At 31.3% G+C, this 26,278-nt stretch overlaps 1 protein-coding gene across 1 annotated transcript; it reads left to right on the forward strand.

Annotated features, from left to right (window-relative positions):
- The first annotated feature begins 4,336 nt into the window (after positions 1–4,336).
- On the forward strand, positions 4,337–26,146 carry LOC145249534 (tubulin-specific chaperone A-like). Its single transcript, XM_080111156.1, has 4 exons — positions 4,337–4,548; positions 20,396–20,501; positions 22,810–22,896; positions 25,797–26,146. Exons 1-4 carry the CDS (start codon positions 4,496–4,498, stop codon positions 25,881–25,883), a joined length of 333 nt encoding a protein of 110 aa, XP_079967282.1. The 5' UTR covers positions 4,337–4,495; the 3' UTR covers positions 25,884–26,146.
- Positions 26,147–26,278: the final 132 nt, after the last annotated feature.

The following is a 26,278-nucleotide window of genomic DNA, read 5'->3' on the forward strand; positions in this document are numbered from 1 at the left end:
GTTTTTCTTTGTGGATGATTGGAAGTCCTCTGATAGTGCTGCAAATTGTTAAAGGTCTCCAGATGCATGCTTGAAAAGGTCCGGTCAAAATTACTAAATCCTGTGAGGTGGATTGCTCATCACATGACCAATCCACCTCACAGGGCCTGCTCTCCACAAGAGGAGATGTTAATATTTATGACTAATAGAGTCTGGCTCAGTCCTAGGAGGTAAATCTTTACAGGTATGACTCCCTCTCTTTGTGGAAGGGTTGATTCAAAATGACTATGCTCTGATTGGTCATCATATGACCAAACAACCTAACAGGGGCTGCTCTCTGCAAGAGGAAAGAAATATCAATGTTTATGACTGGTTATAAAACATTTTCTCTCAGGAACAATGGTTCTAATTGCTACTCTCTTTCTTTTTCCACTTTGTTTGGATTCACCCTCTTCGTCATTTCCAAAAGCAAGTAAGTTTTTACAGAAACATGTTAACTCAAAGTATTTTCAACCAATCAAAATCGTTTCAAACCCCAAAATGTAACAAGTCTATGTGAAATTAATAAGCTGACTGATAGCCTTTCAATGTTTCATTTATTTCCATTTTATACAGCATATGCTAGCAGGGAGGCCCAACATTGCCTGGGAGTGAATGAGAATCAATGAATGTTTCACCCTCCCATATTTTATTGCTATTGAAATCGATAAAATCAACCATTTTTCAGTTACTTAGTCCACAATACTTTCTAGTCTACATTGCACTGTAAAGAACCTACTATTGATTTTATAAATTTTTATATAATGGCTTGAATTAAAATTTAAAATGCAAATGTCAAGTATCATGGTTCATTTGTGTTCTGAACAGAAACATCCATTTCCAATGCCTCCGTCATATCAAAAAGCCCACTGTTGATTTTATATGTCGGGCCTTTCTGCTTTTATAGTAATAAAACTTCTCACAGACACTTGTGATGTTAGGCTGTATAAGGCGTTAACTTTAGTCAGAATTGCCTGTTCCTTCTTTCATTGGATTGTTTTCGATTATTGATTATCGATACTTATCGAAGACATTCTAAATTTTAAAAAAACCTATCTAAACACACTGCCAGGTACATAAAGTACATTTGTGTGAAATTTTTAAAAAAATTGACCCAGTCGTTTCGAAGTCCATAGCGAACAAACTTGCACGCACACACACACACACACACACACACACACGCACACAAAGTTCCATTTATATAATAGTAGAGATAGATAGATCTTTTATTTGCTTCCCTTGCTATAACATAATATTTACATTCAATGTAGCATAATGATTGTCTTTGTGATCATAATAGAATAAAAACAACACAAGACAAATTGTTGGTACAACTTAATTGTGCCCTGAGTGTGTGTGATAAAGGACACCTAAACGTTGTCTGTTGAGGCATCTTTGTTGGTTGATCAGTTTATCTCCTTAGCTGCTAAAACTCTCTCTGATACACAAACTGTTGTCAGCTGTCTCAAACTCAAAACTGTCATACTACTAAGTATATTGACTTCAGGATTGGAAATCCTATGTCCGGATCTTTTGTCTTACTCTGCCACTCCCAGCTGACTACTCATCTTACATTTGGATATTCATTGTACTGCCTTCGTGAATTATTTTTAACTATTTACATCGCTTTTTTTTCTTCTTTTTCTTTTTTTACTTCTAATAAATTTTTCCTTTTATTTTTATGAATCATTTCCTAACACCCCCTGGGAATGGTGGATGACATCCATAATATCACCCATGGATAGACTTTGTCATTCATTCTTTTTTATATTGCCTTTCCCTCTATGACCTTAGGTGATAAAATCCCGGAGTAGAGGTAATTCCTGCACAAATTGTCTCCTATGCAGTTTTTATGAGCTCTCCACTGCAGCAAGATGTGGCACAAGGCCATTCAATATGGGAACTGATATAAAAATAGCTGAGAACAAACTAGTCAGCATTCTTTGGTAGGAGCGCTTCAGGCAATTTCTAATTAACCAACTCCCTCTCTTGAAAGATGAGGTAATGCTTGGGAGAATGGCTACATAAGACAGAGCTGTAGGTCTGTGCCAGGCAGTGGCGTGCAGAGATCTGGCAATACCTATAGTGCCAACTTCTTGATTGTTTGCTCTAAAGACTAAAGTAAAAGTCCTAGTACTGAGAAAAATTATGAAAAAGGGAGTTAGTTTGAACAGGATAAGTGCCCTCCTGCCCAATATTTGAATGCTTGGGGTGTCACTGCATACAAATCCACCCCAATCTTTGGACGCCACTAGCAGCAGGTACGTACTGAGGTTTATGTTGAGGTAACTGTAAAGCAGGCAGGCCTGTTCATTGAAAAATGACGTCATGCTAAGCAAGCAAGATTTGTCGAACGGACTGTCGATAATGAATATGAGCTGTTTAAACAAAGCATTAGAAAATTTTTAAAAAGTGCTTTTAAAGAGAAAAATCAGCAACACAATTTATACTGAAATTGAACTTTTTTCGATATTAATTTAAAAAAAAAAAACAAAAACAAAAACAAATTAATTTTTTAAAAGTTGTAGTAACCGACACTCGCTACATCACAGGCAGAGACTACTTCTCACGACTTTGAGATTTGAAATCCATTTACTCCTGGCTTGTCCAATCACAAGCCAGCTCTCAATCACATGACTGAGTATATAAAAGGCGAAATCACAAACTTTTCTCGCTCTTTGATCCTTACCCTGCTGGGGAGTGGACATTAGCCTGGGGGCTAAAACTTTATCATTCTACAGGACTACCCAAACGAACATTCTTTGTTATGCTAAAGAACATACAATTCACACTCACGCACGACAACATGTCAACCCACTGAAGACTTTGCCCTTTCTTTCTCTTTTAATCAGTTTTCTTTGCTCTGGCGACTACAAGCTATAAACACGTGTGGACCGAACTATTCTCTTCTTCAACCAGCCAGCATGATATTAAATCTATCTTCACACAAGAACATTTAGAGTCTGTGTTTTTGGGGTACAACCTAAGAAAATAAATAATTCAACACAAGCTACTGAAACAACAAACACAACAACTTCAATAAATGTAACAAAGAAAAGGTTTATTCAGGCGAATGTTCACAGGGAGATATTATTCCTAGGTAAAAACTGGACTCTGGCCACCTGGTTCTGTCACGGTAGTTATTCCCAGTGGGAATCATCGGTACCAGATGAAATAACACAGAGATGGAGAGAGAGTGAGGAAAAGAGTCCAATCTGCTTGGCGTCTCTGTCGTAAAGAAGGAGTTTTTTTCCTTCAAACCGGAAACTGTCCGAGCTCCTTAGGGGAGAGAAATGATCAATGCGCCGCACCCCTGATTGGTCAGTATGTGGCCAAATCACACAGGGGAGAGGCATTGATTTGCGAAAGAAAAAGTTCCATTTGTTTCTGCTACAAACACTTCAACCTACTAAACCGTTTTTCTCTCCAACTAACGCTACTAACGAAAATGATAAATAACGTTGTTTATTAATATAGAATGAAACCTCCATTGTGTTGTCTCCCATCTCTATAAAGTTATGTTGTACCTGGATTAAAAGACAATAAAGATTGCGTTGTTTCATGGATTCTAAAGACTAAAATTTGTTTATAATTTTAATTATGAAAACAATGTTCTTTTTTTTCATAAAAAGTCAAGCAATGCTAATATATCAAAATAAAATCAACAGAATCCCTTTTTAAATCCCAAACAATTACTAGATCAAAGAATGAAGAGAAAAATTACCACTTTCATATGTCTACGTGCAGTGTGTAATCGTTCTTTTCAAAGTGTCTTGTATATCTGCTTAAGCATGACTTATTATCAATAGCTCTGATACTTAACTGGTGCCTTAGCGCCACTGTGGTTTTTACCTCGCCACCAAAATCAACAAGGTTTAGACTATTCCTATAATGATTTTTCCCTGTTGATTGCGCTAGTAAGCTGGTCTTGTACAGTTCTAGGAAGTCCACCCTCTCAAGCTTTACCTTCTTTCTTTGAGAAGGGGTTAGTTTATTGATAACTGCCGTAGGCGCCTCTACTGAAGAATGCTGACGGGACTGCCCAGGTACTTTTTTTGCAGATTAGACTGCCCTACCTCAAGGGTGCTGACTCTTCAATCCCACTTTCCGACTCTCGTGTCACATGTCTCACCATAGGAGAGAAATAAATATCCATTACTAATAGCTCAGACGTCAACAGATGAACGCGACTTTTTGGACAGGCTTGCTTTACGGAGGTCAGAGCTCTGTTCGCTAATGTGAAACAAAAGGGTTGGCGTTTATTTTAGCAAAATTTGCCAGACGCCATCATACTGCTGCTGTTTGCGCATGCGTACACGTGGTAATAATCCTGATTTCTTGCGCCATTGAAAATCCATGCGCACGCTCTTTTCTTTCTCTTTTGGCAATCGTTGGACTAAATAATAACAGATATTTTTTCCTTTATCAATTCTTTCCTTGCAGTTGTCAAAAAGAATCTGTCGATTATTTCGAAAAGATGGCAGACCCACGAATTAAACAAATTAAGATAAAAACGGGAGTTCTTAAACGGTAGGTAAAAGTTATGGCGTTAAATAATTTTTGTTTCGCTTAAATGAAAATAATTTTGCAAACCCCGAAGAGTTTCTTGTTTTATATTTTTGGAATGTCTTCTTCATATTTCACTTGGATGTTCCTATTTATTTGCCTCTCCACGAGGGCAGAGTTAGACACAAGGTCGATTTTTGATGTGGGGAAAATGGAGCTCCTCAAAAGGGTTACTCTGGATAAAAATAACAAAAATAAAATTTGTCTCAGTCATAAAGGATTTCTCCTCCACTGAACGAAGACAAAAGTTGAAGTATAGCATCAGAACAGATATTATATTGTGATCTTCGTCCTTTGATTTTGCTCAAATCTTAATATTTTCTAAAATTACTAGACTACTTAACATATAATCTGTGCGTTTTCTCACTATTATGAGACTAGAATTACTATTTTGATTTCTTTATTATTAATCGGACATTTATTAAAATAAAAAATTCTATAGGGTGAAATAAAACAAAATTTTTAAAATTATTCAAAAAAAAAAGTTAAAAAAGGATGAAAAAAAAACAAATATACAACAAATAAATGTTATCAAAGGCAAGCTAAGTTACTCCTTGCCTACATGGATAAGATTTTGTTGTTGTTGCTTTTTAGTTTTTGCTTTAAAGTGTTTATTTTTAAATTAAAATGGAGATAGTGTAAAGCCGGTCGAGTTAGGTTTTAAAAAAAGGGCAGTCTCAGTTGAGCCGAGCTAATCGCTCAAAAATTGAAAATTAAAAAATAGAAACACGTCCGATAAATGTTGTCAATCGTACGAAAATATTTTTTGTAACTATTTTGTTTAATTTGCAATTTTTGAGCGATTATCGAGGCTCAAATGAGATCATTTTGTGTTTTGGTCTGACTTTCACGGCCACCAGGATCTTCTGTATCGTTAGCCGTGGTTAAAGTACGCTGCTGGCCAAGGGTTATTGACGGGTCAGATGGTGACTATTCTTGCATCCACCCAGAGTGCCCACTCGTCACCAGACATTATGGCGGGGACTGAATTAATCACGTTAAGATATATATCTTGGTGGCCGTGCTGACTTACACGAGTGAGGCCGAGGCCCCCCCCCCCTAGCGAAATACGCATCATCGGTTCCGATGTTGTACCCAGCCCGTTTCAGGAAGCGTTCATTAATCTGAAAAGAAAGGAATTAATTTTGGCGTGTGTTGTGGCCTTGTTTTTTTTCTATTTTGGCTTGAACTTTGCGCTTTTCGGATTATTATTTTTTTTTTTTTTTTTTTGCCGCAGATTATGGGGACGGAAGGGTGTGTTGTATACCTATTCTGTACTTTCACCTAACAATTTTATAAAAACAGATATCGGCCAATTTCCCTGTTAATAATTACCTATAGCTATAATCTCCAGCCCCCCCCCCCAAAAAAAAATATCCAGCTAAAAACAACATAGCAAAATAATCCGAAAAGCGCAAATTTTGGGAATATTCTGTATTGGATACGTTTTTAATGATTTTTTTATTTAAAACAAAAAAATCTATTTTTTCAAGACTATTTAAGAAAAAGTTATAATTTGTAAAAGTTAGGTACGGGCAAAAATGGCTGAAGTAGTAGTACAGTAGTACACTTATTGATCCGTGCTGAAATGATAACGTTATTTAGAAAGCCATTCTTAACAAGGAGAGGGGAGGATGTTTTATACCTAATCTGTACTTTAACCGGTAATCTCCAAAAATACCGTTAGGGCTTACAACATGGCCGCCAGAAGAGTCAACAAAAAACTGCGAATAAAATATATAAAACTCGTAATTTCTGTTTTTAAAGTGGGTTGTCAATTTTCTTTATGAAATATACTTCCAAAATAAACTATTACAGTCGTTTAAAACATAATAGAAGTATTATTTTTTATTTTTTAAAAACAATGTTTACAAAATGTCTACGCACGTTCGTAGACATTTTGTAAACATTGTTTTTAAAAAAATAAAAAATAATACTTCTATTATGTTTTAAACGACTGTAATAGTTTATTTTGGAAGTATATTTCATAAAGAAAATCGACAACCCACTTTAAAAACAGAAATTACGAGTTTTATATATTTTATTCGCAGTTTTTTGTTGACTCTTCTGGCGGCCATGTTGTAAGCCCTAACGGTATTTTTGGAGATTACCCTTTAACCTTGCAATTTAATAAAAACATATCAGAAAACTTAAATTAAAGTTGAAAATAATATTTAAGAAATAGTGCGGATCAGTAAGTGCACTTCACTTGCACTAGCACCTAATTTCTCTAGTTTACGACTAAATTTTGATTGCGTTTGAAAGATAACAGACCAAAATTAATCTCTAAAAGGAAAAAAAATGTATATTTACGTGTTACCCACCCACATTTTCTTCGAAGTCCGAATAAATCAACTTTAAAATACCTTTATAAACAATACAGAGCGAATCTTAACTTTTACAAGTCAGCCATAAAAAAAAAAAAAAAAAAAATGAATGACTTAAAATTTGAAAGCGATTTTGGAAACAGTTTATTGAATCGAAAATCATTTAAGCTGGTTTTAAAATTTATTAAGATAAAGTTTTAGAAGCAAATACATTCAATAATTTTGAGATGAAAACATACCTTAGAGTATTTTATAACAATTTCGGACATTTTGTAGTATAGACAACAAAACGAAGACGTCACCGTGAAATAAATAATAATAAATAAATTATTGGGTGGGTTTCTCCGAGGCTACCGAGTCGAGTGGCCTGTTGACAATTCGGAAGCTTTACTTATTGTTCCTAGGGAAGTAACTCTTTTTCTTTTCTTTTTTTTTAACTAAGAATTAAAAAAAAAAAAAAAAAGTTTTTAGTAAATTTTTACTTTCTTTCCACCTAAACATTCACCTTTAAAATGACGACTTTTCTAGTTTTTTGCGGCTATACTGAAAACAAATATCACACTCAAATTTGGGGTTGACAAGTAGTTTTCTGGATATTAAGACATTTTTCCAATTCATTACTTGTGAGAAATTCCAATTACAATACCATGTTCATGTTTTAAGCCATCTACACACATTTCTTGTAGGCAGCCTGTGATTGGTTAATTTGTATGAGCCAAGATAATTACTTGGCGCCTTTTTTTGTAAACATCCATTTGTTTTTCAGTCTACGATAACCTCCTGCAAGATCCACACTCACCAAGAAGAATGTTTCATCAAGAATGGAGCCGCAAAATGTTTGGTGAAAAAGGACTTGAAATCTCTACAAGCAGAGACACCTTTATATTGTGCCGAAGATATCCCAATTAGAGGATGGCATCATCTGAACATTTCCATCATATTTATATCACCTAAATGTTTGAAGTTTTCTCAATTCAATTAGGGTCCAAAGGGACTCGATTTATGCCTAATTAAAGCCACCATGAATTATCATGGACTAGGTGTGTCAGAATTTTTTGGGAATTTTTGACACCCTTAACACAAAACTGCAAATAAAATATACAAAACTCGTAATTTCTTTTTTTAAAGTGGGTTGTTTAATTTCTTTATGGAATATACTTCCAAAATAAACTATTAAAGTTTTGTTTTTTTTAAATAATAAAAATATTTAAAAAAAAAAAAAAAAAAAAAAAAAAGTGTTTACAAAGTGCATACACGCGCTCATGCAACCATTTTTCTTTTACATAATGAAATCAATTGAATTTTACGAGTTAAATTTAAAAAAAAAAAAATTTTCAATTTTTAAGATATTTTCAGTTTTAATGTGATAATAAACCAAATATGACATTCTAGACGAGCGTTTTTTTTTGTTTTTTTTTTTTTTTAAATTCACTCCCCCAATTTGAAATGTCTATTAAAAAGTAAATAATTAATTTACAAAATATTATTTAAAAGCAAAAGTATTTTTTTAACAAATAAAATTAAAAGCACTCCATGGTAATAATCGCTGACTTCTGACCACCAAATAACGCATTAGTTAAAAAATTTTTTTTGAGGGGTGGGGTATTGACCTTTAGATTTGAAGGTAGTTGTAGATTTTAAAGAAGTTTTAAGGGCATTTTCCAGTAGAAGCATTAACTTGGTAAGCAGCAAAATCCCACCCTTCCTCTGTTAGAGGTCCCTAAGTGCTAGGAACCTTTTACTCTAATAGTTTCTTCCCTCAGACTGCTGGACTTTGGAATTCTCTCCCTGTTTCTTGCTTTCCTGGCTGTACAACCCGCAGAAGTTTAAGTGTACTGTGAACAAATATCTTGCTGCTCAACTCGCCGTAGTTGTCTGTTAGACACGATCTAAAATAATAGTCCCTTACTAGGTATGGACAAAAACGGTAAAAAAACAGATTCTTATGCTTTTTAAAAGAGGTGTATCATTTTTTTTTTTTTCTTTTTTTTAGAGTTTCAATTTTGATTGTCTTTGAAAGATGACAGACCAAAGTTAATTGCTAAAAGGAAAAAAAAAAAAAATGTATATTTATATGTAAAAAATATACCGTGAAAAATGTTGAGGGGGGGGGGATGAAACGCAGTTTGTTTAAATTTAAAGTTCAACTAAATCAACTTTAAAAATCTCTGGAAAAATAATTATCAGTTTTCTGAAACTATTTCAACGATAATGAAAATCTTAAGATACAGAATTTAAAGAAAATGTACTTTTTTTTTCTTTTTTTTTTTTTTTTTAAACTAAAAATTGCATAATTATTTAAGAAATGTGTTAGTTAAAAAAAAGAAAAAGTTGGCAATAATTTGTAGACACAAATCCCCGTTAATCTTCACAAAAGTATGGATCACAAGTAGTGTTTTAAATTTGTTTAATTTAATTTTGTTGTAATAAAAATATGAAATTTATATTGATTTAGAATATCTTTGCATGTACTCAAGAATTTCTTTATTTTTCTTAAGTTATCATGTCACTCACTCACATATACTAAAAAATGAGGTACCTATTTGCATAACTTGTCACAAACTGGCGGGCTGTGTGGACTTTAGACGGGCCTGAATAAAGCAGTACCAGGAGAATAGTCTAATGGAGATATTTAACAAAATTGACCCATAAAAAATTATTGAATTCCTGAAAGAGATTAAAATATACAACAAAATATAGCAAAAGATTCCACAAGAAAGACCAAAAACAACTAATCAACATAAAAGACGACAATGTTTCAGCATTAAAAAGTGGTCGATGTGCTGTAAAACTAAACAAATCACTTAGTTTTCATTCAATAAAATTCTAAAATTATTGTTGACTTTTGTTTATCTATGTTTTACTTGAATTTTGGAATAAAATATTTGTAAAATGTTGTACATTACTTGATTTATTAAAATTTTATTCATTAAAAAATTAACTAAAACAATTAATGATTAAATTGAATTTAAATTTGAAAGGAAATGATTTACTAATGATGAGTTAAACTTTTTTTGTGTGTGTGTGCTTTTATTCATGCATTCTTATTTAATCATTAGTAGAAATCATCCCTTTTTTTTTTTTTTTTTTTTAGTGACCCATATCCCAATTTTATATATTGCATTTAAAATTTTCTCGGAAACTTATTAAAATCACATGAAATATTTTTTGAAATAAGATTATTTTGAGGGGGATTGAATAAACAATGCTTAATTTAATGATGATAATTCAAGAAATTAATTTTTTTTCTGAGTTATTGATTTCATTAACCCGGCGCTTTTTTTTGTAAAGTTCCTGAAATATTAAAAAAAAAAAAATATTTTTACATCTATGATGCTTTACTTTCAGAAAATAAACAAAAATAAATTCATGCATTTTTTTTGTTTTTGTTTTATGTATTTAAAACTATAACTTTAAAAGGTGTTTTCTGTATATATAAAATAATACATTTTCACTAAAATTTAAAAAAAAAATAATAAATTCATTAGATTTTGTGATAGTTAATGCTGAAAATTTCATTAAAATTGGTTGATTTCCTAAATTTTTCTTCCGTTTTTAGGTGAATTCTTGAGTGAAAGAAGGAGCCAAAATGTTTAGACATTTTGGGGATTGGCCATTCATTTTGCATATACATAACCTTACGTTCCAAGTAGCGATATGCCAAATTTGAGGGTGAAAAAAAGTAAGATACATATTATCAAAGGCAAGATAAGTTACTCTTCCACCTAACTGGATAAGTTTTTATGTTTTAACTTATTTTAAAGCGTTTATTTACTTTGAAAGAAGTAGTGTTGGGTTTGAAATTAGAAGAAAAAAATGACTGACATTAAATGGTCATCTAAGGAGACTTAAAAATAAAAAAAAAATACTGGTAGAGAATTATGTTTGCACAGAATTGGTGACATTCAACCAGTATTTTTGATTGCATGTTTATTTATTCTGCAAAATATTTTTTTCCATGTACATGAAAGAAAAAAGACATGCAATCAAGAATGTTTATTTCAGTTAGCATGCACCATCAAAAATTCACTGACCTTTGTAATAAAATAATCTTTAAAGATTTATTCCCCTTATATTATTTGATTCATAATTTAAAATTTCACCAAAGTAATCTTCCTAACCAGAAGAATAATTTTTTCTAACTAAAATAAACTGCAAAGATTTATCCTCCTTACATTCTTTGAATTGATTCATTTGTTAAAAACTTTGCCAAAGTAACAATCTTCCTTAAAAGAATGTTTGCTTCTTTTTTTTTTTTTTTTTTTTTTTTTTTTACCAACTGAAGGGAGAGTTTGGTATTGTAAAAAAAAAAAAAAAAAAATATTGGAAGAGGGTAAAAAAAAGACAATGGTTTGGCAGAATCAAATACATAAATTCTATGTGACATATTAGCCATTTTAAAAAATATATGTTGAGTATCATCCCCCTAACCCCACTCCACCCCACCCCTTGCTGCCAAAAATATAATTGTTCAACTATGAGATTATTATTCGATATTCACAAACCATTTAATAAGCAACGTGTAACCAATCATTTATGTTGATTCATTATGATAAACTCTTTACACCTTATCTCACACACCTTGAGTAAGTATTTGTACCAGTCGGAGATAAGACTTTGTTTTCTGTTGACTCGGGTGTATGATCACGTGTTCTGTGCTGTTCTAGTAGCAATACACATGAAAAAATTTAAATGGCTTAAAATATTTCAATATTAATATATCTATATATATAGGGGGTAGGACTGCCGACTGTCATCACGACGGTTCTAGGTTCGATCCTCGGCTTTGGGAGAGGTGTTAGTCTAGCGGCACTGATGAGTTGTGAAACAACGAAACAGGTCTGTATGTCGATGACTAAAATATATTTTATAAAGCTCCCCTCTTCGGTAGAGCACTCTCGTAAATTATCTTACTCGCTACTTAATTTAGCTGAAATAATGCGAAGCTCGCAATTTGTTTACAAACAAAACGTTTGAGCCCTCTACGAGTAGCGGACGGATGTTTATTTAAATACGCATTCGGACAGTTTAATTTCGGCCACCGATTCTGTAGTCAGGGGGTAGGACTGCCGACTGTCATCACGACGGTTCTAGGTTCGATCCTGGGCTTGGGAGAGGTGTTAGTCTAGCGGCACTGATGAGTTGTGAAACAACGAAACAGGTCTGTATGTCGATGACTAAAATATATTTTATAAAGCTCCCCTCTTCGGTAGAGCACTCTCGTAAATTATCTTACTCGCTACTTAATTTAGCTGAAATAATGCGAAGCTCGCAATTTGTTTACAAACAAAACGTTTGAGCCCTCTACGAGTAGCGGACGGATGTTTATTTAAATACGCATTCGGACAGTTTAATTTCGGCCACCGATTCCGTAGTCAGGGGGTAGGACTGCCGACTGTCATCACGACGGTTCTAGGTTCGATCCTCGGCTTGGGAGAGGTGTTAGTCTAGCAGCACTGATGAGTTGTGAAACAACGAAACAGGTCTGTATGTCGATGACTAAAATATATTTTATTATATATATATAGAGAGAGAGAGAAAGAGCTTGATAAGCTAAGAAAGAATCTTTTTAAATTTTTAAAATCAAGGAAGTTATAACTTTTTATGCCCTGTGTGTTTGGATATTTTCCCCTCTTTAAGACCATATGTGTTTTGTCACATTTTTTGCACTACTTTTTCAGTAAAAATGCCATATCTTTGTTAAAACACAAGACTAAGCAATGAAATTTGCCATATAAGTGTATTTTTGTGCAAGGAATCTGAATATGCTACTGAAAACCTCCAGAAATGAATGGTTTCCAAATAATCTGCAGTAAATGCACATAAATATGCTGCGATTGCTTAAAAATGCAATGTATTCATTACAAGAAAAGAAGTTAGAGAACTCAGTTTAGTTGTAATGCATTTTATGTACCAAAAACTAAAATCGAAATCTAGGATTGGTTAAGAATGAATATATTGGCAATATTTCTTTGGTATTATTGTAGATTAATACTTTCTGTTACCCCTCCCCATCTGACCACCTCTCCAAAATATGTGATTCTACCTTTATAGACAATTGCATGTGAACAACTTAAAAAACTTTAATGAAAGATAAGCAAAAATTATTTTAGAATTTAATGTAAAATGATTTCCTATTTTGAATCATTTAAGCGTTTTAGGGCTGTTACCCCTGCCCCCACCCCACCTTTTTCCTATGATGGATAAATCTTGGATGTTTTTTTTTGTTGTTTGTTTTCTAAAAGGCGATTATGCGTGGTTTTAAGAGGGTCTTTGTGCAATTATGAGACGGTGGGGAGGTTGCCACTCTGACTTTGGGTTAATGATAGGGCTAAGGAAAATTATGTGTGAACATCCTGAAACTTTATAGAAACAAAACAAAAACAATTTTAGAATTTAGAGTGGGGGTTGGTTTCACATAAATGTAAAATAATTCACCATTTGAAGACGATCATAGCGTTTTAGGACAGTTGACCGATTTATTTATTTATTTTTTTTGGGGGGGGGAGATTAATCATGTGCACTTTTCTTTAAACGTTTTTAATGTTTTTTTTTTTTGTTTTTTTTTACGCTTATATGAGCTCACAGAGGAAGTTTGTTTAGTGGGGAGCTCTGCCACTTCGCGTTATTGTTAAGGCTAAAGGTTTTATGAGGAGGCTTGCCACTCATACCTAGGATTAGACATAGAATTAAGCAATTTTTTTTTTTTTTTTTTAGAGGGTGTTTGATACCCATTGTGAAACTTTACAAGAATTATGACAGACAAAAATAAATGTTATTTAAAAATATGACATCCCTCTAACAGAAAACATGATGCTTGGAAAAATATCAAGTATTTAAATTCTATTTAAATATAAAAAAAGAAACAAGTTTTTGCTAAAGCTGACAAATTGTTAAAAATTTTGAATTGTTATTTTGATTTTTAATTACATTTCATGTCTTTTCATACCGTTGTTATTTTTTAACTGAGCACCTCCTACAAATATTTAAATATTGATTATTTTTTTATTTTATTTTTTTAATAATCGGGTAGATTAGTTTCCATTCGATAATAATTCACTGAAAATATTTTTTTAAGGGGCGAAAATTAGAAGTGTGTTACCGTTCGTACACGTGAACCAAAACAATCATATTTCATATTTTCGCTTGTTAAAATATTTTAAAATTTACTACTACCCAATTTTTTTTTTTAAATATTTGTATGGTTGATAACAAAATAGCTCTAACTAAACATGTAAGAAATTTTTTTTATAACCAGATTTTCAATTTAAAAAAAAATCGATTTGGAATAAAAGTAAACAAAAACAAAACGTCTGTTTACGCCATGTTATCGCTGCTGCTGCTGCTGCTATTGCTAATACTACAGAAGTCTTGATTCAAATAACGATATTTTCAGATATTATGTTTTTAAATTGCTACGTACCACTAGAGAAAACACTATCCAATCATCTTTTTAACAAATAAACACAATAAAAAGATTGTTTTATTTAATAGTGAGTGTCCGAAGAATTTTTTGCAAAATTTTCAATACTCATCATTTTGTAATCTTTTTTTAATACAACAAAAAAACGAGTGGTCAAATGAATTTCGGACCCTCGAAATTATTAAAAATGGCATCTCTTTTGGCTAATTTCCAAATTTCATTAAAAAATTCTTAACAGAAACACGGTACGAATGTTTACAAATCAGGGAGGGTCGTTACAAAAACTTACCGAAAATGCTGTTTTATGATGTTCGCATTTTTATCACTTTATTTGCTTAAAACTCTAAAATTATATAATGTATGTTATCATTTACTAATTCATTTGAAAGTATATTCATTTCTGAACAAAACAGTGGTATTTTGAAGACTTAAAGTGCTTTGGTTTTTAAAATATGACTATTTTAGCAGAAACCCCTTGAAATCTGTGATTATCCAAAGCGTTTTAACAGCCATGTGTATTGCTAGTTCTAGAAGGCTCACCTTCCTAGGCAGGGGTTAGTCTATTGCTAATCATCTGAGGTGTTCCTACTGAGGAATACAGATGGGACTGTCTAAGAAGTTTTTGCAGGCCAGAGTGCTCTTCCTGTAGGGCCCTGGCTTCCCAAATTTCACTTTCTTGACCTTGTGTGAAATTTTCCCACAGTGGGAGGGAGATAAATATCCAGAATCTATTGTCTAAATGTTTGTACCAGTTAAGGACATGTCGTTGATAGTCAGTCTGACAGTGGCTTTGTATGATTTTATTCTGTTGTCCAGTTCAGGCTTTACCTCTCTTTGAAAAGATAGAAGTTTATTGTTGACTAGTAATTCAGCCCGGCTTTGTTCATAACTTTATGTGCATATATATTAAAGTTTGACTCCCAGACAACCTACATCTAAGATTTCAAGTGTTTAGACTCAAAATTGGCTGAATAGTTTGCTAGAGACCACAAAGGTCAAATCTTTTGAACTTTGACCCCTTAGAAGCCAAATTTTTAGCCAAAAACCGATGGAAAACTTGCCCTATGTCTGAATACCCTTTATGTAAAATTTCAAATGTTTAGATAAAAATTGGCTGAGTAATTTAGTAAAGACTGCAGAGGTCAAATTCTTTTAACTTTGATCCCAATTTTGACTCTTTAACATTTCTTGTTTTGGGCTCAAATCAAATTAAAAAGTTTGATCTATGTCCAAGTAACCTATATTTAAAATTTAAAGTGTTTAGTCCCCAAATTGGCAGAGGAGTTTGGTAAAGTTTTCAAAGGTCAAATTGTTGAATTTTGACCCCTTGTCAGCCAAATTTCTGGCTGAAAACCAATTAAAAAGATTTTGTCAAATCTCAAGTCTGTAAACTGAAAATTGACAGTTTGGTAGGGAAATGTACACGTACACACACACACGTACACACACACACACACACACACACACAATTTCACTTTTATAGATATATAGATTGCCAGAGTGCGTGTATCCTATTGTGCTGACTTAAATTTATACCTGACTTTGTGTTGAACCGCCTGGAGAGGGGATAAATAATCTGTTATCTTATCAATTAAAGAAATTTCATTTCTTTATCACCAATTACACCTGAGATTTGCAGGCTGTGATTCAACAGATATTATTTATGCTTTGACTCAATTCTTTTGAGTCATTTTAAGAGTTTCTCAGAATTTTTTAAATGTGTTAATTCATAAAGAATTTTTTCTTTTTTAGAGGTAAGCACTTTAAATTAAAATAAATCACAGAAAAATATTTTTATCGTACAAATGTTTTTTTCCAAAGATTAATTTTTTACATTTATAATTTAAAAACAATTTTGGGCATGTGGCCTCGCAGCACATATGATGTAATCTTTAGTTCAATTTTCACAAACTGTGCATTAAATTTGATTGTATTTCAGCAATAACACATCAAATGTTGTCTTCCAAATGCTCTTGTGTCTAGTTTATCAGTGTAAATATGGGATTTTACAAAATAAAATAATCTAGTGGATTTAAATCGTATGAACAAGGTCCATTTTGTGAAATTATTCGTTCATTAAATGTTTCTTTAAGTAAATTGATCATATTCTTTGCAATTTGGAAACCCTGCTCGGGTGTCAGTTTTTTTCATGATAAATTTCCAAACCAAGCTGAATTCTAAATAACTGATAGTTGCCAAATCTACAATTAAAGAAATTAGTTGTCAATTAAAAGTTCACCGCCTCTAAAATATAACCATATATGTATATAAATGAATCAATAACAATATAGCTACATTCCAAGTTCCAAAGTTTTATTCAATCTTACTACTCAGTTCTTTCAGTATATCAAACTTTCTGTACAATTTACAGACCCATTTTGTTACGCAGAACCAACCATTATTTATATGTCAATATTGACTTTTTTCTTGCATATACTCGTAGGAGAAATCAGAAATTTTACTTAAAATGAAATGAACATACCCTGTCTGAAAAGATTTTTACAAAAGAATTAACATTATATGAAATAAAATGCATATTAAATACGTTTTAAAGCCAAAACAATGCATTATTATGAAAATAAACATTTATTTTTGTTTGAAATTTATAAATATATTTCGAAGTTACACTTCATCCGCAATATCTTTTTTTTTTTCTTTTTTTTTTTCTTTTTTTGCCATGTTGTTGGAGAAGAAAATCAGTAAGTAGAAGTCTGTTCTTTTTTCACGGTAGTGTTTTCAAATGTCGGAATGGTGTGTTGGTCACGCAGTATTCATGTTAGGGGTGTGTCTTTCTTAATAGAAGCATTGATTGAGTTTGGAAAAAAGAAAGAAATACTCAGGATGAAGTGTAACTTCGAAATATATTTATAAATTTCAAACAAAATTAAAAAATGTTTATTTTTGTAATAATGCGTTGTTTTGGCTTCAAACATATCTAACACGTATTTTATTTTATTCAAACTCAATCCGCGCTTCTATCAAGGAACACACACTCCTAACATTAACATTATATGTTAATTTATGTAGCCATCTTAGAAATTTGCAAGTTGGAATGTAGCTTGGTTATTCATTTAGCTGAAAACACTATTAATAATTCCCCCCCATTCTTTATCTGTGCCTAAACCTAAACGTAGATTCCATGAACAAAGCTTCTTAGAACTGCACACCTGTGGAATTGTTTTCCTGCTTTCCAGCTGACTATAATATGGTTGTCTTCAAGTCTAACGTAAACAAGTTCTTGATTAGCCGTTCCATTTGTTAACAAATTTATCGAATTTCCATTTACTAATGATTACTATATTGTCCAATTTCTACGGTACACTCTTTAACTCTTATCCTCGAGTGGCCTCTTGGCCTTGGTAAGTGGTGATGCCTATGTTAAAAAAAAAAAAAAAATTATATGCTCTGTGGTTATATTTAACAAGCATTGAGCTACTAAACTAAAAGGATTAGTATACACAAATATAAATGAAAAAGCATATTTTCCGAAAAACATTTTTACACACGCACACACACACACACACACACACATTATGTCCAAAAAAATTTCCAATATTAAAAACCAATAGTAAAGAAATATCTGTATCCTGTCTGTATCCATAACAAAATGAAAATCTTATTCCAAAAATCACGTAAACAGAAAGTGATTAATGGAAATTCATAGGCATTACAACATAAATCTAGTAAGTATGAATTGTTGTTGAGTTAACTCCCTTTATCTCTTTAAATTTGTTAAAATGGTAGTCTATGCAGCCACTCCATAACTATTCATAACATTTGATTTTCTTATTCACCAAATTTATTCATAATTGTTGATTAGCAGCACAAAAAAATTATTGATATACCGGAGATAGATTTTAGCAATTTACCAGTTTCTTCTGAACTAATTCTGAGGCTGAAGTTGCTATTCTTAGGTTTTATGTCCTTTTGCAATGCGGGTTAGCTGCAAATATACAAAAATAAGGTATAATACTCTGAAGTCACTCTGCAAGAATTACAGTGAAGCCATGTGAAACTGCGTAGTGAATTTGTGCTTTTGGCAGATTAAAATCAATAAGAGAGCACTTCATTTCAACAAAAGATTATTACATTGTTTGGCAATATGAGCTTTCACAGGTTGAATAGACAACATGACCGATTGATTCTGATATAACTTTGGAAACTTAAAATTGTGAAATGCTTATATAGGAACCAAATGCGTTTTCATAGTCTTATTTCTGAAGTTAAAGAAAAGGAAGTTGCAACTATTTTTTTTTTTAAATAAATATTCTTACAAAAATTAAAAATAATTAAATATTTCTCCTAAATTTTGAAATTTGGGAGAAATATTTAATTTTTTGTTTTTATACAAATGAACTAATCTTGTAATGAACCCATTTAATAAAAACATGTCACAACTTTTTGTTTGCTATGTTCTTTGTTTTATTCAAATTCTCGTTAGCTGCGAAAGATTTCAGTAAAAAAATTGTTTAAAAAAGAAAACGTGAAAAAAAAAGTTCGTGTCAAAAACTATTAAAATACATTCCATTCCTATATCTGCATTTCGCAATTTATGTTTCCATGTGACATCAGCATCAGTCGGCTATGTTGTCTAATCAACCTATGAAAGTCCATATTGCCCATTGTTTATAGGCATGGTGTCTGTAGACAAAATACAGGCGTTGAAAGACCTATGACTTGTACGCAAATTAAATGCTCAACCCCATTGTGTGGGCCAACAAACATCACTGTTCTTCAGATTCTGATTTCAGTTATGGTGTTAAAAAACTAGCTACAAAGTTTGAAATATCTAGACATAGGTCTGCACGTCTACTAAAGTGTAAAAAATTTACTTAGTCTCACAAAAAAACAGGGAAATAGACGGAAAACTGATAGAAACTAGGTGAGGGGGAGGGCACCAAACAACATGGTGAAAGCAATAGACAGAAATGTAGTAAAGAATGTCTGACTTGGTGAGCTAATTGCAAATTACAGCGATTAACAATTGAAATAGATTTTTTTTTTTCCCCCAAACATAACTCCGTCCCAAAACTAATAAATATTTTAGGATATATTTCATGATAATAACAAACCTTGATTAATTCAGCTTTAGTATAATAAGATATATATTTATTGTGTTAGAAAAATAGTTTAAATTATTGATTAAAATAAGATTTCCAAAGTGGCATAAAAAATGTTTTTTTGGATGAAAATGTGGACGTTGTTATTATGTAATAATTATCGGTGTTGTTTCACAGACAAAGAGGGGAGGAGGAGGTCCATGTCTGCTGAAAATACATTGTTGGCTCACTGCTGCAATGCGTTATTAAAGCAACTGCATTTCAGAGGATTTTTTTTTTTTTTTTTTTTTTAGCTTCATTTTTAATTATATATTGTCATTCCTAAACATGGAAAATCCTTAACCAGAACTATTTTGTACAACTCGATGCTTAAAGTCAAAATGCTTAATGTCAATTTTTAAAGTTTGTCTAAAACTAATTTAGTACACAGCTAAAGAAACCATATAAATCAAACTTTTTTTTTTCAGTTTCCACCTTCAAGAAAAATGGCAAACATGAAATGTCACAGCAGAATGTGAGCAAAATTCTGTAGAGGAATTAAAATATTTTTTTTTATTATTATTATTGAGAATCATTTTTATTTAAAATACATTTAGTATTTCGCATTGTAAACTTAAGAAAAGGATGCTTGAAATGCATCAACATTATGTGATAAGCAAAATTAAAAACAAGATGGCAACTGAATTTGACCTGATGTTGTGTGATTTCGCTTATTCATATAATGTTGACAGATTTCATGCATGCTTTTCTCAAATTTAAATGTGTCATACTAACTGGATTTTAAATCGAAATGATTCCTCATTTAATAATTTATAAGAAAAACATGAAACCATTTCTAATGCTGGTATGGAATTTTTTGTCACCTTCTGCTCTGGGAAAATACTTTTTTTTTTTTTTTTATAATCTAATTATAATTTATTTTAAGAAAGCTGACTTTTTTTGCTCAAGTAAAATAAAACTTTGAATATTGTTCTAATGTATTAATTTAATTTCTCTTTCAGATTAACAAAAGAAAAAACTTGTTACGAAAAAGAAATCATTCAAGAAGAAAAAAGACTAGAGAAATTTAGAGAGCAAGGAAAAGATGAATATGAATTAAAAAAACAGGTTTGTGTGTAGTTTTATGATTCTTACTAGGGGGGGGGGGGCTTGCCAAGTTGTAAGCTATGCTTAAATATAGCATATAAATTCATGCCGATTTTGTATTCATTATTACAGAGCCAATTCTCTATTGAATATTATGTTGCACTTAATATATATAGTAATGATTTCAAAAGTTTAAAAAAATGACTTGAGTGCCATCAGCTATAATTGAAACTAAAACATTTAACATTCTAGCTGTGTTTCCTATTGATGTAGCTATCAAGAGATAGGTAAGAAAAATTTAATATTAAAGGACTTGAAGAAATGAATTGAATTTGGGCATGCCAATATGTTTGTACGCATTATTCATTCATCCAAACAGATTTTACTCATTATAACTATCCTTGGTGAATGATTAATATTTTGTGTTAATTTAGGTTAAATATGGTTAAATATTTAAACACACAGACAGTTTTATCTATATAGACTAGCAAAACATGTGGAAATTCCACGGTAATTAAGTTTTTTTACACACATAAATAAAATAAATAACAGTGAATTTAAAACAATTTTTAGCAAATTCTCTTTTAACCTTTTTAAAACTTTAGATTTTTTTTTTTTTTTTTTTCAATGAAAATTCAACACACAACACATTTATTTCTGAATGATTTTTTATATAAATTCTAAAAGAACATATATCAATTCACTTGCACATTTTTTTTTTTTTTAATTTTAAAAAATTTGAATTTTTTTTCAATGAAAATTCAACACACAACACATTATTTATTTTCTGAATGATTTTTTATATAAATTCTAAAAGAACATATATCAATTCACTTGCACATTTTTTTTTTTTTTAATTTTAAAAAATTTAGATTTTTTTTTTTTTTTCAATGAAAATTCAACACACAACACATTATTTATTTCTGAATGATTTTTTATATAAATTCTAAAAGAACATATATCAATTCACTTGCACATTTTTTTTTTAATTTTAAAAAATTTGAATTTTTTTTTCCATGAAAATTCAACACACAACACATTTATTTTCTGAATGATTTTTTATATAAATTCTAAAAGAACATATATCAATTCACTTGCACATTTTTTTTTTAATTTTAAAAAGAAACTATAATAAAAAATAAAACTTAGTCTCCTCTTAACATGACGGTTTTTTTTTTTTAATTATAAAATAAGATAACCAATTTGAAACCGTTGATACACAGCCATGTTTTTAATTTTTGGAGAGGAAAAGGTTTTAAAGATTTTTAACTGATAACGGATAAAGGGAGGTAATTCGTTTTTCATGATGTTTTTCTTGTGATACGTGATGTACAAACATCTAAATTAATATTTAAATTATTTTTTATTGACTTCTCTATACTCGCTTGTTGAGCAGTGTTTGTACAGTACTTGAGTATGTAAATTTATATCTTTACTTGGCTTCTTTATTGTTAGTACAAAGAAAAATATTTTAGAATTGTGTGGAGGGAATGTGCTACCTAGTTTGTACATAAGAGTAAGTAATTTCGAAAAATGTATTGACATTTTTTCAAAAACCATTAGAAAAAATTTAAGCTAAAGTAATTTTTCAAATGATGCTGAATAGGCATTACAACATAAATCTGGTTAGTAGGTGTTGTATATCAATAACCTGGTTAACGCTACTAACTTGTTTGCGTCAAGTTTGCACTCAACTTGGCAGAAACAAGTTGCGTTCAACCATATTGAAACAGAACATAATGACTGATAGTTGATTTATCTCCTTTTGTTTTTTCAAATATTTTTCAAAAATGACAAACGAGACGATCGTTTTTTGAATACTCATAAAATATAATTTCCTTATTTAAAAATAAAACTACTAGGTCAAATATTGTGATTTATTTTTTTTAATATGACATGTTCATTCCATGACGAGTATGTACATAAAACAGATTTTTCTTTTTGTTTTTTAATCTGGAAGAATTCTTGACAAGAACAGTTTTTCTCTACTAAAAGAATACCAAAAATTATTTTCCTTTTTTTTTTTTTTTTTTTTTTTTTTTTTTGAGATTTTTTGCAAAATGGCAGGTGAGACGGTTGCTCCTCAGATACTCATAAAATTTGACTTTCTTATTGAAAAATAAAATGACTTCATCAATATATATGATTTTTGGAATAAGATATTTTCATTTCATCATAGGTACGTACATTATACATATTTTTCTTCAGTTTTGTTTTTAATATAGGGGGAATTCTGGACAAGAACTGTAGTCCCTTGCAGTGATCAATATACAATTTGGTTCAGTTTGAAATAACTTATTTCTTATTTGATTTTCTTTTTTCCTTCCAGAATGAAGTTTTACAAGAATCTAAATCCATGATTCCAGATTGCCTGAAACGATTGAGTTCAGCTTACCTAGACATTACAAATCTTTTGGTAAGGAATTATTCAAGTTCTTCAGGATTTATTCACTCTCAATTTTGTTTTGTTTACTAATGATCAGGGCCAAAAGCCAGTAGAGGATAAGGGTTGCTGAGATTGCGGGATTAGTGGTTTATAGGTACTTATGCACTATAATGACTATAATATAGGGAAATTCGAAAATTGAAATATAATACTAGCTGGATGCCCTCTTACACTTAAACATGATATTTTAATTTATGCAGATTGTGTATGTATTATTATAGAATCAATCCTCCTTTAAATATTATATACTACGGGGTATAATTTGCTCAGTGGACTAATTAAAAAATAAATAAATAAATAAATAATTGTTTGCTTACAATATCACATCAGTTGATATTTGGGATTGATGATCTTAAAAATAGTCTTTCTTCTCTTATTGATAAAAAAAGACCTTTTACAGGGGAATATTTTACGTTAGATTGGCCAAGGTTACACCGGAGTAACATAAAATATTTCCCTGAAAAAAGAATTTTTTTTGGTACTCCTGCAGTATTTTACCCACCGATTTCACGATCTTAGCCGAGCGTTGACGAACGCTTTCGGCGTTAACGCTGACGAAAGCCGAGAATTCGGAGCTACGGTGCAAGAACGCTAAAAGTATGTGAATAGCAACAACATTACAAGGAAAAGATATTACACACACAACAAAATGGATAAGATTAATACAAAAAATTTCGATAAAATAAATCACAAACACTTACCGTAAGTTTTTTTAAAGTAAAATAAATTTATTTTGTTGAATTGATTTATTATGGAGACAAAAGGGTTGTGTCCAAATTTTTGTCTCCACATAAATTCGCATAAATATGTTTCCAACAGCTTCCTTTTTTTTTTTTTTATCGCTAAATTAAATAGTTGAAATGAAAGGCTGTGTATTTTTACTTTGAACAATAAAATAACTGAAATGAAACGCTATGTGTGTAATTTCAATGAAAATTATTCGCCTGCTGCGTGTTCGTTTGAAGCGCCCTGATTGGCTGATAGAGTATCGTACCGCTCGCCATGTTCCGGCGTTTTCCGACGGATGTCGATCAACGCTCGGCTAAGATCGTGAAATCGGTGGGTAAAATACTGCAGGAGTACCTTTTTTTTAATCTATAAGGGAAGAAAGACTCTTTTTAAGAGCGGATTTTTTTTTTTTTTTTTCCTTATACTTATTGGATGGATAAGAGAGGAAAGGTATACATTGTTGTTGATGATTATGTGGTTAGCATAAATTTGGAATAGAGAAACCTGGTCACATAATACCACTAACAAAATGAAGATGAAAGAAAGAAACACTAAGTCTTCTTGTTTTAACAACAAAAGTCTCAGAAAAAAAATTGATTTTTACCACTTAATAAAAAAAATCATATAACAATAGTGGGACCTGTGGAAATTCCACAGGGACTCATTCATACGTAATATATTGATGTTGGCTTTCTGTCAATGTTCAGTGTAAATGGAGACGCTCTGATATTATTGTAGCCCTTTTGTTAAAACTGCAAAAGTATTTATCTAAGCAAGCACGAATGCCTGGTCATAAAGTACGCTTAAATATGATATTTTAATTCTTGCAGGTTTTATAAATATTATTATAGAGCTAATATTCTATCGATTTTTTTTTTTTTTTTTTTTATGTTATAAAGTTGCGATTTCAAAAATAAAAAATATCCATATTACTTGGGCACATTTGCGTGAATCGAAACCGAAATAAAAACTTATGAAAAAAAATATCTATATATCTGTTAAAGTGTCTGTCTGTGTACATTTCCCTATGCAATTTTCGAGTCTACAGACTCGAAATTTGATAGATAGGGTATTGAGATTTGTGAAAATCTTTGTAATCCGTTTTCAGACAGAAATTTGGCTGTTACGGGGTCAAAGTGCAACGATTTGACCTTTGAGAATTCTACCAAACTCCTTTGCCAATTTTGGGTCTAAACACTTGAAATTTTAGATATAGGTTCCGTGGACATGGATCTAACTTAATAACTTGATTTGAGCCAAAACAATAAATGTTATGGGGTCAAAATTTAAAAAAATTTGACCTCTGCGGTCTCTACCAAATTACTCAGACAATTTCCGGTCTAAACATTTGAAATTTGACATTTGACATAAAGGCTATTCAAAGATAGGATAAGCTTTTTTGGGTTGAAAATTTCGAGCTACCAATATATAAATGTATGCTTGCATGTCTGCCTAAAACTTTCAACAGAGGCGACGGATTTTCACAAGATTAGTATCGTTTTGAAGCTCGACCGTTTAGAAAACAAATACCGAAAAATTGGGTAAAGAGATGAATTCTTTCACCTTTAACTGGGCACTTTTCTATAGGGAGGGGTCACTTTTTTCACCGATGTTTTCGTAAGTCATCCCCTCTTTTCGATTGTCTAGCCTTAATTTCAACCTACGTCACTTCCGGTTTGCCAGTGGTCGTAACAGCAAAGATTTTTCACATTCTTTTACGCCTTCACGGTACGGGTTTGAGCCTGCCTTTTTACTACCACTTTTTTTTTTTTTTTCTCAACACACACCTCCAAACACCTGTGCAACGCGGGCCACCTATGCTAGTAATATATATATATATATATATATATATATATATATATATATATAGGAACTTGAGTTCCTTCAGCTATAATCAAAACCAAAACTTATGAAGAATTCTTGGTAAAATTATTTATGACAAGAAATGGAAGTACATAACAATTAAACAACCTGTATGGAAGTGTGACACAGAAAATAATACTCACTATCATATTAATATATATATTATTTGGTTTACTAAATTCTCAAATTTAATTAAACGTTATTTTGTTTCTAAAACTCTGCACAAAACTTTTGAACTTTTTAAGAAAATGTTTAAATCTGGATTTTGTTTCTTACAGAAAACTGAAGAGGATTTGAAGGACTCCAAAGAATACTTCGAAGCAGAAGAGGCGTGTACTGCCGCCAAAGAGATGCTGGGATTATGATGGCTTTTAGAATGCACAACTGTTGCTTTTGTTATGTCCACCATGCTGCATGCCTCAAAACTAATGATTGCTGACTATTGGTCACATTTTTAAAGATGGCTGCCAACTAAAAAAATTTTTTGTATTAAGTTCATCTCTATAACAAAAAAATATTGACATTTTTGCATTCCATTTTTGCAAGACATTGGAAAAGAATTTTTTTTTTTATTTTTTTTTTTTTGCTAGCAAAGAAAACGATTAAAATACTATTATAATAAATTCTTTATCATCGTTTTGCTTTTTGTATACAAAGCTATGAAGATGAGTGGTATCACTAAAATTTATTTTCTACATAGTCACCACTATTCTCAATGGACTTTTGCTAGGAATTCAATGATGCTTTTGACACACATCTA

The sequence above is a fragment of the Euprymna scolopes genome, chromosome 28, assembly GCF_053919585.1.
Source record: "Euprymna scolopes isolate OS-2025 chromosome 28, ASM5391958v1, whole genome shotgun sequence".
Classification (NCBI taxonomy): domain Eukaryota; kingdom Metazoa; phylum Mollusca; class Cephalopoda; order Sepiida; family Sepiolidae; genus Euprymna; species Euprymna scolopes.